This window comes from Vigna radiata, chromosome 3 (assembly GCF_000741045.1).
Source record: "Vigna radiata var. radiata cultivar VC1973A chromosome 3, Vradiata_ver6, whole genome shotgun sequence".
In the NCBI taxonomy this organism is placed as follows: Eukaryota; Viridiplantae; Streptophyta; class Magnoliopsida; order Fabales; family Fabaceae; genus Vigna; species Vigna radiata.
In genome coordinates this window covers 3669283-3683359 of record NC_028353.1, presented here as the reverse complement: position 1 = coordinate 3683359, position 14077 = coordinate 3669283, and the positions used below count along the sequence as shown (strand labels likewise).

The 14077-nt window shown below is 33.0% G+C and overlaps 1 protein-coding gene across 1 annotated transcript; it reads left to right on the top strand.

The window, feature by feature from the left end:
- The first annotated feature begins 732 nt into the window (after positions 1-732).
- Positions 733-9161, top strand: LOC106757587 (pleiotropic drug resistance protein 1-like). Its single transcript, XM_022779158.1, has 24 exons — positions 733-1453; positions 1569-1689; positions 1781-1869; positions 1971-2055; positions 2168-2327; positions 2438-2514; positions 3102-3155; positions 3238-3328; positions 3416-3717; positions 3822-4103; positions 4191-4507; positions 4631-4791; positions 4878-4981; positions 5061-5217; positions 5297-5423; positions 5508-5643; positions 5717-6049; positions 6369-6659; positions 6744-6827; positions 6934-7067; positions 7216-7443; positions 7534-7705; positions 8418-8672; positions 8779-9161. Exons 1-24 carry the CDS (start codon positions 1146-1148, stop codon positions 9043-9045), a joined length of 4335 nt encoding a protein of 1444 aa, XP_022634879.1. The 5' UTR covers positions 733-1145; the 3' UTR covers positions 9046-9161.
- The last annotated feature ends 4916 nt before the right edge of the window (positions 9162-14077 follow it).

Genomic DNA, 14077 nt, shown 5'->3' with positions numbered 1-14077 from the left:
AAAATCAATTTAATATAATAAAAATATTATAATTTTTAAAAAACCTGTGCGGGGTCCACATACTAGTATAGGAATAATAAAAAATCCAACATTAAAACATGCATTAAACAATCCATGACTTCATTTTGGTAACGCAAACTACTAATTTAGGTTTGAAAATGACTAAAGTAGTATGTTTCAAACTAAACTACCAAAAATGGACTAATTCTGTTGAAGAAAACAACCACAATAAAATTGAAAATTTGTAAAACCACACAAATAGAAAATTAAACAAAAGTTCTCTTTCAGTCCTACTTATACCATTTTCATAAATATTAAAGAAAAGTGCTTTAAGTAATTTGCAAAAAAAAGTAACCCACGAAAACAAACAATAATTATGCTTTTTTTCTTTTCTTTTGCAATAGTTTCCTCTACCCAGTTTAAGGAATCTCTATCTAATTATGCTTATTTCATATCACAAGACCTGAGAATCAAATCCTTAATGCCCAAAGTGCTTACTGCTCACGCCAAGCTGTTCGTGCTCATCAGTTTTCACATAAAAAAAGTATGGTTCTGCTGTCTATAAAAAAAAAATACTATTTTTACACATAAAAATATCAGAAGTATCAGTTGTCCCTCCATATAGAAATATAACCTTTCTTGCACAGAGAAAGTACTATCTTACGTTACAATTTAAAAATAAAAATATATTTATTAACGAGTAAGGTCAACTATATATCTTGCTAAAATATAGGGTCTGCAGTTCCCAACGTTTCACAGGTCATACTTCTTTTATTCCACATTTCTGTTGTCTGACGTAATAAAATAGTATAGCATCTTCACCGCGTTAAGGTGGTTACACATGGTTGTGATCTCGCCACCATTTTCTGATGTATATCTATCTCACTTCTAATGAACTTTACAAAACTTGTTAGCAGATATCTTCTAATGAACCCTGCTAAAAATGCATGCTTTTAATTCCTTCCTCAATCTCCATATATAATATCGCGTGTCCCGTTAAGGGAAAGGAATTGGATCCTTTAAACCACTTAAAAACATCGGCAAAACAAACTGAGAATGTTTTTGTTTTTGGGAAACAGTTACTAGGTTGTAGCGGTGGCTGCAGTGTTTAAGGTTGTATTTTGTTTTGTTTTTTGTCTGGTTGAATGGAGATTGGGGGTAGTTTCAGGAATGGCAGTTCATCCATTTGGAGGAACAGTGATGCGGATATTTTCTCAAACTCATTCCACAGAGAGGATGATGAAGAGGCTCTCAAATGGGCTGCCATACAGAAACTTCCCACCATTTCGCGTATGAGGAAAGCTTTGCTCACTTCATCCGAAGGGAGAGTGGATGAGATTGATGTGCACAAACTTGGGTTGCAAGAAAGGAGAGTCTTGCTTGAAAGACTGGTGAGAACTGCTCAAGAGGATAATGAGAAGTTTTTGCTCAAGCTAAGGGAACGTATTGATAGGTGAGATTTCCATTCTCTTTTCTTCTTGATTAATGAAGGTGTGTCTTTGATCGAATTGAACTCATGGATGGCTTCTTCTTCTCCTATTATTCTTCCTTGGATTTCATGACATCAGAGTTGGAATTGAACTTCCTGCTATAGAGGTTCGGTTTGAGAACTTGAATGTCCAAGCAGAAGCTCGTGTAGGAAATAGAGCTTTGCCTACCTTCACTAACTTCATGGTTAATATTGTGGAGGTGAGTATTGGTACCAGCTTTCGTATATATGCATGACCTTAAAGAAGGAGTTCTAACATGTTAATTTGGTTTCACTTTTTCTCGTTAAAAGGGTCTATTGAACTCTCTTTGTATTCTACGAAGTAGCAAACAACATATACGTATTCTCCAGGATGTCAGTGGAATAATAAAGCCTGGCAGGTAACAGTGAAAGTGGTGTTCTATATAACTATTGGTAAACTAGACCCGTATACCGTAATTTGGCTAGAACCAATATAATGTTTCCATTTCCTCCTGTTCAGAATGACATTACTTTTGGGCCCTCCGAGTTCCGGAAAAACCACACTATTGTTGGCCTTGGCAGCAAGACTTGATCCAAAGTTAAAGGTTGGGGCATCAAAGAAAATGAATTTGTTTGTTCGAAAGATATTTTCATGTGTTTTTTCTCTTTATTTTTAATCTTGTATCTCTATGTAATATAGTGTGGTTTCTTGGTCAGTTTTCTGGAAAGGTGACTTATAATGGTCATGGGATGGATGAGTTTGTACCCCAAAGAACTGCAGCATATGTCGATCAAAATGATCTTCACATTGCAGAGTTGACGGTCAGAGAAACCTTGGCCTTCTCAGCAAGAGTTCAAGGAGTTGGAACTAGATATGGTTAGTCTGCCCTTAATTACTTTTGTTTAAATTCAATGTTGAAAACGCATGCTAACATTGTCCGTGAAATTTAAGGTTTGATTATGTGTAAAAGCTATGGCTTTGTGCAGATTTGCTTGCAGAGTTGTCCAGAAGAGAAAAACAGGCAAATATCATGCCTGATCCTGATATTGATGTCTACATGAAGGTAACAGAGTCCATTTGCCTTTTTATATTGCTGATTACTGATAACCATTCAAACCAAAGGGAGGAAAGTATAGCAGCTTACAGCTTAGCAATTGTACTATTATAGCTGTTCAATTTTGGATATTCCTCTCCTCTTAAACTTCTTGCTAATGATTGCTTAATATCTCATCCAGAAGAATTTTCTTTTGAAGAAAACGCAAGTGAAAAATTAGATGTACGAAAAGCAAAACAGAGAAGTGGCTAATAATTTCAGTTACCATTAGAAATAATGTGGAGGTAAAGAGAGTAGAAAAGAATGAACACAGATTTCACGTAGAAAACTCTGCACAGAAAGTAAATTACGGGCAGAGGATAAACAGTTCACTAGATTGAAAATTGATTATATTATTGCATATAAAAGTCCTAGCATATGAGCATACTCAACTATTTCATCACCAAATTGGTTGCACCTCCAAGCTTTTGGGCCAGGCCAAAAATTAGGGGCACCAACTCTAACAGTTGCCATCTCGATTAGTTATAGTTGAAACAGCAGTTTATTTTTTTCCATACAGATATTAAGTGGTTGTCCTTTTGACTCTTAATACTCAGGCTGTAGCAACTGAAGGCCAGAAGGCAAATTTGATAACAGATTACATCCTAAGGGTATAAATATTCTTTCTAAAGCTTCTCCAATCATCATGATTCATTATGGTATTTTCTTTTAGTGACTCATTTCTATTTGCAGATTTTAGGACTTGAAATCTGTGCTGATATTGTTGTAGGAAATACAATGTTAAGGGGAATCTCTGGTGGACAAAAGAAACGCCTTACAACAGGTACAATAACGAAGTGTACTAAGTTTGCACTACTCAAGAAAATGAATGTATGTGAGAAATTTATTAATTATAAACTTGTAAATGCAGGAGAGATGCTGGTTGGACCAGCTAAAGCTCTATTCATGGATGAAATATCTACTGGTTTGGATAGCTCAACAACCTTCCAAATTGTGAACTCACTCAAGCAATCTGTTCACATTCTCAAAGGAACCACAGTGATCTCACTCTTGCAGCCAGCGCCGGAGACTTACAATCTTTTTGATGACATTATTCTACTCTCTGATAGTCATATAGTGTACCAGGGTCCACGCGAATATGTGCTTGAATTTTTCGAATCAATTGGTTTTCAATGTCCTGAGAGGAAAGGTGTGGCAGATTTTTTGCAAGAAGTAAGTGCCCTTGTGTATTGTCTCAACAATGTAAACTGTCTGTAAAAGTACAAGAGAGTTTTATAAATTTAATTTTGTTTTGGCCATTGATTACTATGCTATAGGTAACATCAAGGAAAGACCAAGAACAGTACTGGGCACACAAAGATCAACCTTATAGATTTATCACAGCCAAAGAGTTCTCAGAGGCACTCAAGTCATTTCATGTTGGGAGAAGCCTTCGTGAAGAACTTGATAGTGAATTTGACAAGTCTAAGAGTCACCCAGCTGCTTTGACAACCAAAAAGTTTGGAGTGGGGAAATGGGAACTGTTAAAAGCTTGCTTATCAAGAGAATATTTACTTATCAAACGCAATTCGTTTGTTTACACCTTCAGGCTGAGCCAAGTAGGTTCTGAAATTAGAATGGTTCATTTTATTGTCATGTCATCTAAAGCTTTTATTATCTTACTGATAGCTCCCCCCTCCTTTTAGCTTGCTGTAATGGCATTTATTACCATGACCATCTTCCTCCGGACTGGGATGCACAGAGACTCAGTGGCTGATGGCGGGATATATGTGGGTGCATTGTTCTATTGCCTTGTTGTGGTTATGTTCAATGGATTTGCTGAACTTTCCATGACCGTTTTGAAGCTTCCTGTTTTCTACAAGCAAAGGGATAATCTGTTTTTTCCTTCATGGGCATATGCTCTTCCTGCATGGATCCTAAAAATCCCTATGACTTTTGTGGAAGTTGCTGTTTGGCTATTCCTAACCTACTATGTAATTGGATTTGATCCAAATATAGGAAGGTAAAAAGAAGTTTGTTTTAACACATACTCTCCAAGCATGTTCGTTGATCTTTTCTAGTCTCGTTTTCTACTTGAACCTTGCAAATAAAAAATGACAATGCATTTTATGTCTACATAATGCAGATTTTTTAGACAATACCTTGTTCTTTTACTAGTGAACCAGATGGCTTCCGCATTATTCCGATTTATTGCAGGAATTGGGAGGGAATTGAAAGTAGCTTTAACTATTGGGTCATTTACACTAACCGTCCTTTTTGCTATGAGTGGTTTTATCTTATCAAAAGGTACCGTGGATACAAAATAGACCAATGCCATTCTTTCCATTATGTTCTACACTAACAATGCACTTTTGTTCTCTTTATGCCCCCAGACAACATAAAAAAATGGTGGCTATGGGGCTTCTGGATATCACCTATGATGTATGGACAGAATGCTTTGGTAAATAATGAGTTCCTTGCAGAGAGATGGGGACATGTAAGTTTTTAAATAATATATACTTGTATGTCTTTTTCATTATATAAATAGCATGATATTTGAACATAAGATATGATAGGTTCTACCAAACTCTACGGAGCCTCTTGGAGTCGAAGTTTTGAAATCACGGGGTTTCTTCGTTCAATCATATTGGTATTGGATAGGCGTTGCGGTTTTGTTTGGATATACATTACTTTTCAACTTTGGCTACATCCTTGCTCTTACGTATTTGAGCAGTGAGGATCTTCAACTTAAATATACAATAAACCATATAAGGTAAATCTATCTATTAATGTGATAAAATTGATTTTGCAGCACCTGGGAAGCAACATGCTTTTATATCCGAAGAACCTAAAAACAATGAGCAAAATGGTGGTAGTAATAAAGGAACTGATGTGATGAGATGCATAAAATATAAAGGTACTTCTTCTCTTAACAACAGATAACATAGTGAAGTCTAGATTTGTAATAGTTCATTTTCAATCCACATTACATGTAATGGATAACGATGGAACTACTCGATCACAGAGAGAAAGGGCGAAAGTATATGTGGAAATACACCTTCTCATACTTTACCCACTGGAAATAGAGGAATGGTTCTTCCTTTTGAATCACATTCTATCACCTTTGATGAAGTAACATATGCTGTGGACATGCCACAGGTAATTAAGAAACAAAACAAACCATTTGAAATTCTTGCATTTACTGTGCTTAAAAATTATCAAACACTTGCAGGAAATGAGGAACCAAGGAGTTGTTGAGAATAAATTGGTTCTTTTGAAGGGTGTCAGTGGATCCTTCAGGCCAGGTGTTCTCACTGCTCTAATGGGTGTCACTGGAGCAGGCAAAACAACTCTGATGGATGTTCTTGCTGGTAGAAAAACCGGAGGGTATGTTGGAGGGAACATCAAAATCTCCGGGTATCAGAAGAAGCAAGAAACATTTGCAAGAATTTCAGGCTACTGCGAGCAAAACGACATCCACTCTCCTCATGTCACTGTGTATGAATCCTTGGTTTATTCAGCTTGGCTCCGATTGTCTCCAGACATCAATGCTCAAACCAGAAAGGTTGGTATCTAAATGTTATGCCTTTTACTGTGTTTCAGGCTTATTCATTTTAGTTTAACCATTTCAGTCATGCTGCATTCTTGTCTAATCTGACTTATTGAAACAATCTAGTACTATTGCCTTTTCTGGATTGAGTTCTGACAAGCCCATACATTAAAGTTTGCAAGTAAATTTTCTCAGTAATTTGTAAGCGCCAAAACTGGAATCAATTAACATTCATGATTGGAAGTATTAAGTCATAAATAAAAAGGAAACAAGATTATGAGTGTAAAAAAAAAAAGACCAATTCGATGTTTGACACTGATTAATGTGGTTGCAGATGTTCATTGAGGAAGTTATGGAACTTGTGGAATTGAAACCACTAAGGCACGCAATAGTCGGATTGCCAGGTGTTGATGGTCTCTCAATAGAGCAACGTAAAAGGTTGACAATTGCGGTTGAACTTGTGGCAAATCCTTCCATAATATTCATGGATGAGCCAACCTCTGGGCTAGATGCAAGAGCAGCAGCTATTGTCATGAGAACGGTTAGAAACACTGTAGACACTGGAAGAACAGTTGTTTGTACCATCCATCAGCCTAGCATAGACATATTTGAATCATTTGATGAGGTGAAAAACAGAACCAGTTTAGCAAATTCATTCTGCTCTCTTCCATAACCATGTTCCTAACCCTTTTGTCACAACAAAATGCAGCTTTTTCTGATGAAGCAAGGAGGGCAAGAGATATATGCGGGGCCACTTGGACATCATTCTTCCAATTTAATCAATTACTTTGAGGTAAACGTAGAAATGCTATGAAAATAAGGGATACTGAACTCATGTTTTGCTTCAAATCGTTATCTTCATGCAAAAGTTTCACTCTTGTCATGCTTTTATTCTGAAGGAAATCCAAGGTATCAGTAAGATTAAAGATGGCTATAATCCAGCAACATGGATGATGGAAGTCACAAGTTCAGCAAAAGAATTGGAATTGGGGATTGATTTTGCCGATGTGTACAAAAATTCAGAGTTATATAGGTATTTCCAGTTATATAGTTCAATAAAACTACAAACTCGAAAGTAATCTGATAGAAAGCACTTAAGGTCTAAAAGTTTTATTATTAGAACTATTTTCTGTTCAGAAGTAGAATGGTTGCTAATATATGGTCTTTGGCATATGCCTCAGGAGAACCAAAGCACTAGTCAAAGAATTGAGTACTCCATCTCCTGGTTCGAAAGACCTTTATTTTCCTTCACAGTACTCAACGTCCTTCTTCACCCAATGCATGGCTTGCTTGTGGAAACAACATTGGTCTTACTGGCGCAATGCTCAATACACTGCCTTAAGATTTCTATACACAGCTACTGTAGCTGTTTTGCTTGGGAGCATGTTTTGGAACCTTGGCTCCAAAATGTAAGATCAAACAAGAAACTTGGACATGTCAATCTCATTTGTTTTGTTGCTGTTTGATCAAACATGCAATTTCCCCATCAATTATTGCAGTGAAAGGCAACAAGATCTTTTCAATTCAATGGGCTCCATGTATGCTGCTGTGCTCCTTCTTGGTGTTAAGAATTCTAATTCAGTACAACCAGTAGTTGCTGTTGAGCGGACAGTCTTTTATAGGGAAAGAGCAGCTGGAATGTATTCAGCTTTTCCATATGCTTTTGCTCAGGCAAGCAATTCCACCTTTTAAATACATCTCTTTTATTTCAGTATCAGATATCATCCTAAATCACAATATTCCCAACACTTAATATGGAAAGTAAATGAAAAGTAAGTGATTTCAATCACTAATGAAAATTTTAACTGTTAGTATTGCGTATACATGCACAAAAAATATGGAAAAAGAATGAATCTGATGAAAATTTACTCATTAAGTTTTTCATCAACGACCAGGATTGGCTACTTCAGCCACTTTAGGGGAGTAAAATCCAAAGGTAGTTAATACTGTTGGCAGATCCCACGTCAACTACATGGTCAAATCATAATAATCTGTTTTGTAATGTTGAATTAAACATAAACTCATTTTCTAAGTATCAAAATCATTCAGAGTCTATCTTAGTCAAGTTCAATGGAGCTATTGTGTCATTTCAATTTGAGTCTCGCTTAGACCATGTACAAATATTTAATCTCAAGCTCTAGATATTCATCACAGAGTGTGAGGGGTGTGACCAGTGACGCTCAAATTGTAATATATATACGAATGTAAATTTCATCTTATAAATCAGTTTTATAAAATTAAGTTACACATAAGTTCATTTCGTAATAAGAGATACTTTACTTATTAAGTGGGGTGGGTTTGAAATTACTACTTGTATTTGCTTAATTAAGTGTGAATAATTTACCTCTGCATTCCTTCTTTCTAATCTATATTTCTGTTGCAGGTTGTGATTGAGCTCCCATATGTACTTGGACAGGCTGCAGTATATAGCATTATAATTTATGCAATGATTGGTTATGAGTGGAGTGTGGCTAAATTTTTCTGGTGCCTATTCTTTATGTACTTTTCCTTCCTGTACTTCACCTACTACGGAATGATGGCAGTGGCAATGACCCCAAACCAACACATCTCCACTATAATTTCAGCTGGGTTTTATTCAGTGTGGAATATCTTCTCAGGATTCATAGTTCCACGGCCAGTAAGTTTCTTCTTCCTTTCATATTTAATGCAATGTAGATTCATACTTTATAAGCATAGAAGGTAGCAAACTTATTATATTGTTCATTTATGGCATGGTCTAACAGAGGATCCCAGTATGGTGGAGGTGGTACAGTTGGGCAAATCCAATTTCTTGGAGTTTGTATGGATTGGTGGCTTCACAATATGGAGATATAAAGGAAAGCATTGAATCCACTGATGGGACAACAACAGTGGAAGGCTTTGTGAGAAGTTACTTTGGTTTCAGGCATGATTTTCTTGGAGTGGTTGCAGCTGTGATGATTGCATTCACACTAGTTTTTGCATTCGTCTTTGCTGTATCGGTGAAGATGTTTAATTTCCAGCGGCGTTAGGAAACCATTCCAGCCAGTATTTTGTATAGAAATGTAATGTGATTTATATTGAATAAAAATAAAAAAAGTTAAATAATATATAATAAAAAAAATATTTTTTTAAGATTTTAAGTTAAAGGTGGTATTAATATTATATATGAATTTAGATTCATATTTTATTATTGTTGTAAGGTTATGTTTTGATTCTTTTTTTTTTTCTTTTCTGTCACTTTATCTCTCACGAACCATGATAATAAGAAGTTTCTCTGTGTCTTTTCTATTCAACCAGGGTCACCTTATCCTTCTCGTTTCGTTCATTCTTCTCTTGCTTTTGTTCTTGCTAGAAAGAACTTGTGTTGGTGGCACTAAACACTGTAGATCTACAATTTGTGCTCTATTGGCATATACACACCAAAGATGTCAAAAAATTATATGGAAATGGAAGGACAAAAGGAAAAGGGAAACAGGAAGAAATGAACGGTTTGTGGGAAGAGGAAGGATTTGGGATGTTAAAATTAGAAGTTTTTGTTTTAATTTATTAAGGAAAACAAAGTCAAAACAATGGAAATTAGTGTCATTAAAACAACTTTAATTAGAAATTATAATTAATATTTTCAATTTATTAGTTAGTGTTTCAATTATTGTACAAGAATTTAATATTACTAATGAAACAATTTCTTAAATATAAGCATTTAATGGACATTTAATTTCAAGTCTAGATTATAGAAATATTTCTGTACAAAATCATAAATCAAATATTAATTTAAATTGGAAAAACATATATTAACAACACAATTTTACAAAAGAAGATGAAGGTTATTTTTTAAGGAACGCTGATAACTACTTCAAGCTTTATTCATATTTTTTCTTCACATTTTCACTTCTAATATGCAACTCATCTTCCTCTTGAATCCTACAAGGAGAAAAACCATCATGGAAGAAAGAGGAAACCTAAGGAGGGATGGAGAGTTTCCCAACACTCCAAATTGTCTCCGAGAGTCTCTCCTAAATAACTTAGGCAATTATATTTACGTAAAAATGAAAAAGGTCTAAAACCTTCATGAAAACATGATTAATATCCACTTTCGCATATCAAGACCGACATATTTGTCTAATAGTTTCATGCTTGCCTAATAAGACCTAGAAACCGATGTTCTTTGACTTGTAACTCTCCAGCGTGAGCCATGTTTTCACTCAGAGACTCGAATACTACAAGTTTGGACTATCATTAACGACTCAGTCTAGCACTTAATGGTGATTTTTTGGTCGTTTGGGGTGATTCATGGCAATATAACGCTACAAGTGAGACATTCATTCATTCATGTTTGCAGCACTAGGTGCAATTCTAGTGCCTCTAGCATAGATATTTGTCTAAAAATCATTCGTTCTTGTCCAATTATACTTTCTTTGGTTCTAACTTGTTTTCTTCCACCAGAATTCCTTCCTATTGATTTATTTCACACACTAAAAAATAGATATTAGAGACAAATAAGAATAAAACAACTAAAATATAAAACAATGCAAAAACAAGATATACTTGAGGATTAAACAAGATAAAGTTATGAAAAAATTGATTTTATTCATAAAACAACACCAATAAAAGGTAGAAAATAACGTCATCAAACTTCCCCTCACTTAAAACCTTGTTTGTCTTTAAACAAGAGGTAACTTAACTCAAGAAAACAATTATTCAATATAGGTCGAACAACTAATATGCAAGTTCACAAACTAATTCGAATAACATTTATAAATGAACTCATTTCAACATCGATCCAAAAATAATATGTAGAACGTTACAAATCCCTAATTATACTGTCCATAATATAAACATCACCCAAATAAAATATACATACTTTAAAAGATATTAACAACTATATGTCAAAAGTAAGATTTAACTCTCACTTAACTAATCCAAATATACATGAAACAAAATGCAACTCTGTCTATTCTTTTAAAATTTGTTTCTTTCTCTTATAATGACTTTAGTCATATTTTAAGTGTTAAAGTCCTATGTTTTTGTCTAATAAGTAGCCACCAAAAGCCATCCTTGTTTAACTTAAACTATGTTACCATTTGGGATGAATATTTTTCATCACAATTTGTGATGGATTGACACATTCATACTTCTCAAACATTGTATTGGAAAAAATAACAATATAATAATATACTCAACAAAATGATATATATTTTTTTCTCATGAAAAATTTTGCATTGTTTCTTCTTACAACAATGATATATTTCATCACAAAAAAGAAAAAGAAATTCTTGAAAATTATATGTTGAGTTTTCTATATTTTCTAATAATAATAAAAAATATAACATATATAATTATTTTCTAATTTTTCCTTCACCTTTGAGCTCAGTGAAAATTAGTTATACATTACTATTTTCATACAGTTTGTTTAATTTGTACTACAACTTCTCAAATTAAAAACAATTCTTAAAACATAAATATTAAGTACAACTTACTAATAATTTAACTCAAATTCACAAATAAAATAAAGAAACTAAGAACTCAAAAAAAAATATTGAACAGTAAACTTAAATCAAAGTTAGATATAAAATAATAAATAAATTATAAATTTATAGTAAAGAATGATATTTGGCCAAAATTTTGGTGTAGGAATTCAACTCTGCACTTTAACCCATACCCTGCTACTTAAAAGAACGTTTGAACGGCCACTCCAAATTCTGCCTCAATTTCAATTCATGCACCTAATTGAAATTAGGGTTCAAAACCTAACACTTCAATTTGCACCTGCCAAATCTTCAATTTCTTCATAACCACCCAATTTAGATCAATTATACGCATAAAACAAAAATTTTTAATATCATAACTAACTTAAACCAACCAATGCACGTTTGATTAAGTAAAAAGTTATTTATTCAATCAAATGTCAATTAAGAAGTATAAGACATTTTAGAGTCAACCAAAGTTAAATTATGTTTTTTAATATAGACATTTTTTATCTTAAAATAATTATATAAGAATACAACGAAATTTCGTAAAATTTCATCTTTATTTTATCTTTATACTCAATTAACATAAAATTTATATTTCATTGTCATCTTATCTTATTGAATGACTGCTACATTCATATCCAAATTCCTACTAATCGTTATATTTCATAACAAAAAAACATTCATTAATTTTAAATTAGTATTACTGTTTTTTATTCTAAATTTATCTTCAATTTTAAATTAAAAACTAATTTAGAAATAATTTTTTAATTTAAACTTTGGTAGCTAATATTAGAAATCAGTTTAGATTTTAGTTCACAAACAAATTATATTTTTTTATTTATAAAAGAGTATACCAATAATTTTTAGTTTATAAAATTATATTTAAGTGAATATAATGACTATTTATTTTTGTCTCTAAAATTAGTTGTTTGTTATTTAATAATTTTCTTATAATAAAGAGAATAAATGTAATTAAGATTATGATAAAAGAAAAAATACCTCAAAGATATATGAATGAATTTTGTGAATATAAAACACACCCATCAACTAGAAAAGTATGAGAAAAATTTGTAAAGAAAAAAAAAGTAAAGGCTGTGAAACTAAGTACTAAAAAAATGAGTGAATATTATGATGGATATGGAAACGAAAATAAACCATATATGTACGTATTTATCATCTCCGTGTCTAATTAAAATACCAAATATTATCCATATCCATATATAATTAATGCTAAAACAAATCTATTTATCATTCCTATAGAATAGGTTGATAATAACTTGAGTATAAAACTGATATATCTCCGTTAAAAATCCATAACAAAATAAAACAATATACTTACAAATAAAAATAAATTTAAAAGATTGAATAATTAAATATATTACATTGCACGATCGCGTCAGCCATCGACTGAGTGGTCTAGAGTTAGCGTATTAGAACTCGCATCAAACAACCATTTGATCATACGTTTGGGATGACAGAACAATCATAAACACTTAAAAATCTTAAGTATAATCTATAATCAAGTTTACATATAAATTATGGTTACTAAATATTAGATTGTAATTAAGTCTATACTAATTATAAGTTTATTACAAAATTTATAAATCAAGTTTGACATAAAAAGATAAATAATTGTATTTATTATAAATTTAAAATTGTGTGCTAATGGAATTGTGACTTGAGCATCATATTACTTTTAATCAATACAGCTTGAAGAATTAAGAACTTAAAATAACCAAACTTGAAAACGATATTAGAAAGATATAAAAAAATGTTTTAATTGTGATTTTTAACCCACACTCGAAAAAAAAAAAAAAAAATATATATATATATATATATATATATATATATATATATATATATATATATATATATTAGGACTGCGCAAAAATAACTGAAGTACTACCGTTAACTGTAATATATTATATTAAAAATAACTGATCCACTTTTATTAACCGTTTAGTATACCATTTTATGATTCAGTTTTAAAAATTGAACTTATAACAGTTCAGTTAACTGTAATTTTAGAGATCTTGAGATTTTCCCAAGAGTGGTATGATGGTTCAAGACAGGGCTCAGCCGAATGGTTCCCCCATGATCAGGTGAGCGGTGGCCGGATGAATCATGAGAGGTGGGGAGAGCAAGTGAAATGCTCAAGTGTTTGAGCATGGATTGAGAAAGAGAAGTGATGACCATGGTGTACTCGAGGAGCCGATGGTTTGTCGTTTGACTTGGTGACAGTTGGTAATGTTTCCGCTGGAGGGGGAGTGAGTGAGAGAAAAAGCTAATCTTGTAAAAAGAGTAGTCTTCACACATGATAAGATATTGTCCGCTTTGAGCCAAGCCCTCACAAGTTTGCTTTTGGTACCACTCCAAAAGGCCTCTTACCATTGGAGATATCTATGTGTATATAAACCCTTGACCAGTCCTTCTTTCACTCAATGTAGGACTTTGTTTACACTCCAACCTCCTCCCTCAAACAAAGGACTATGGTCACCTTCCTCCCTTGCTGCAGAAATCTTACATTTTCTCTAATTTCAGTTTCGTCTTGTCAAGAAAACTTTATTTAATAATAAGATATTAATAAAAA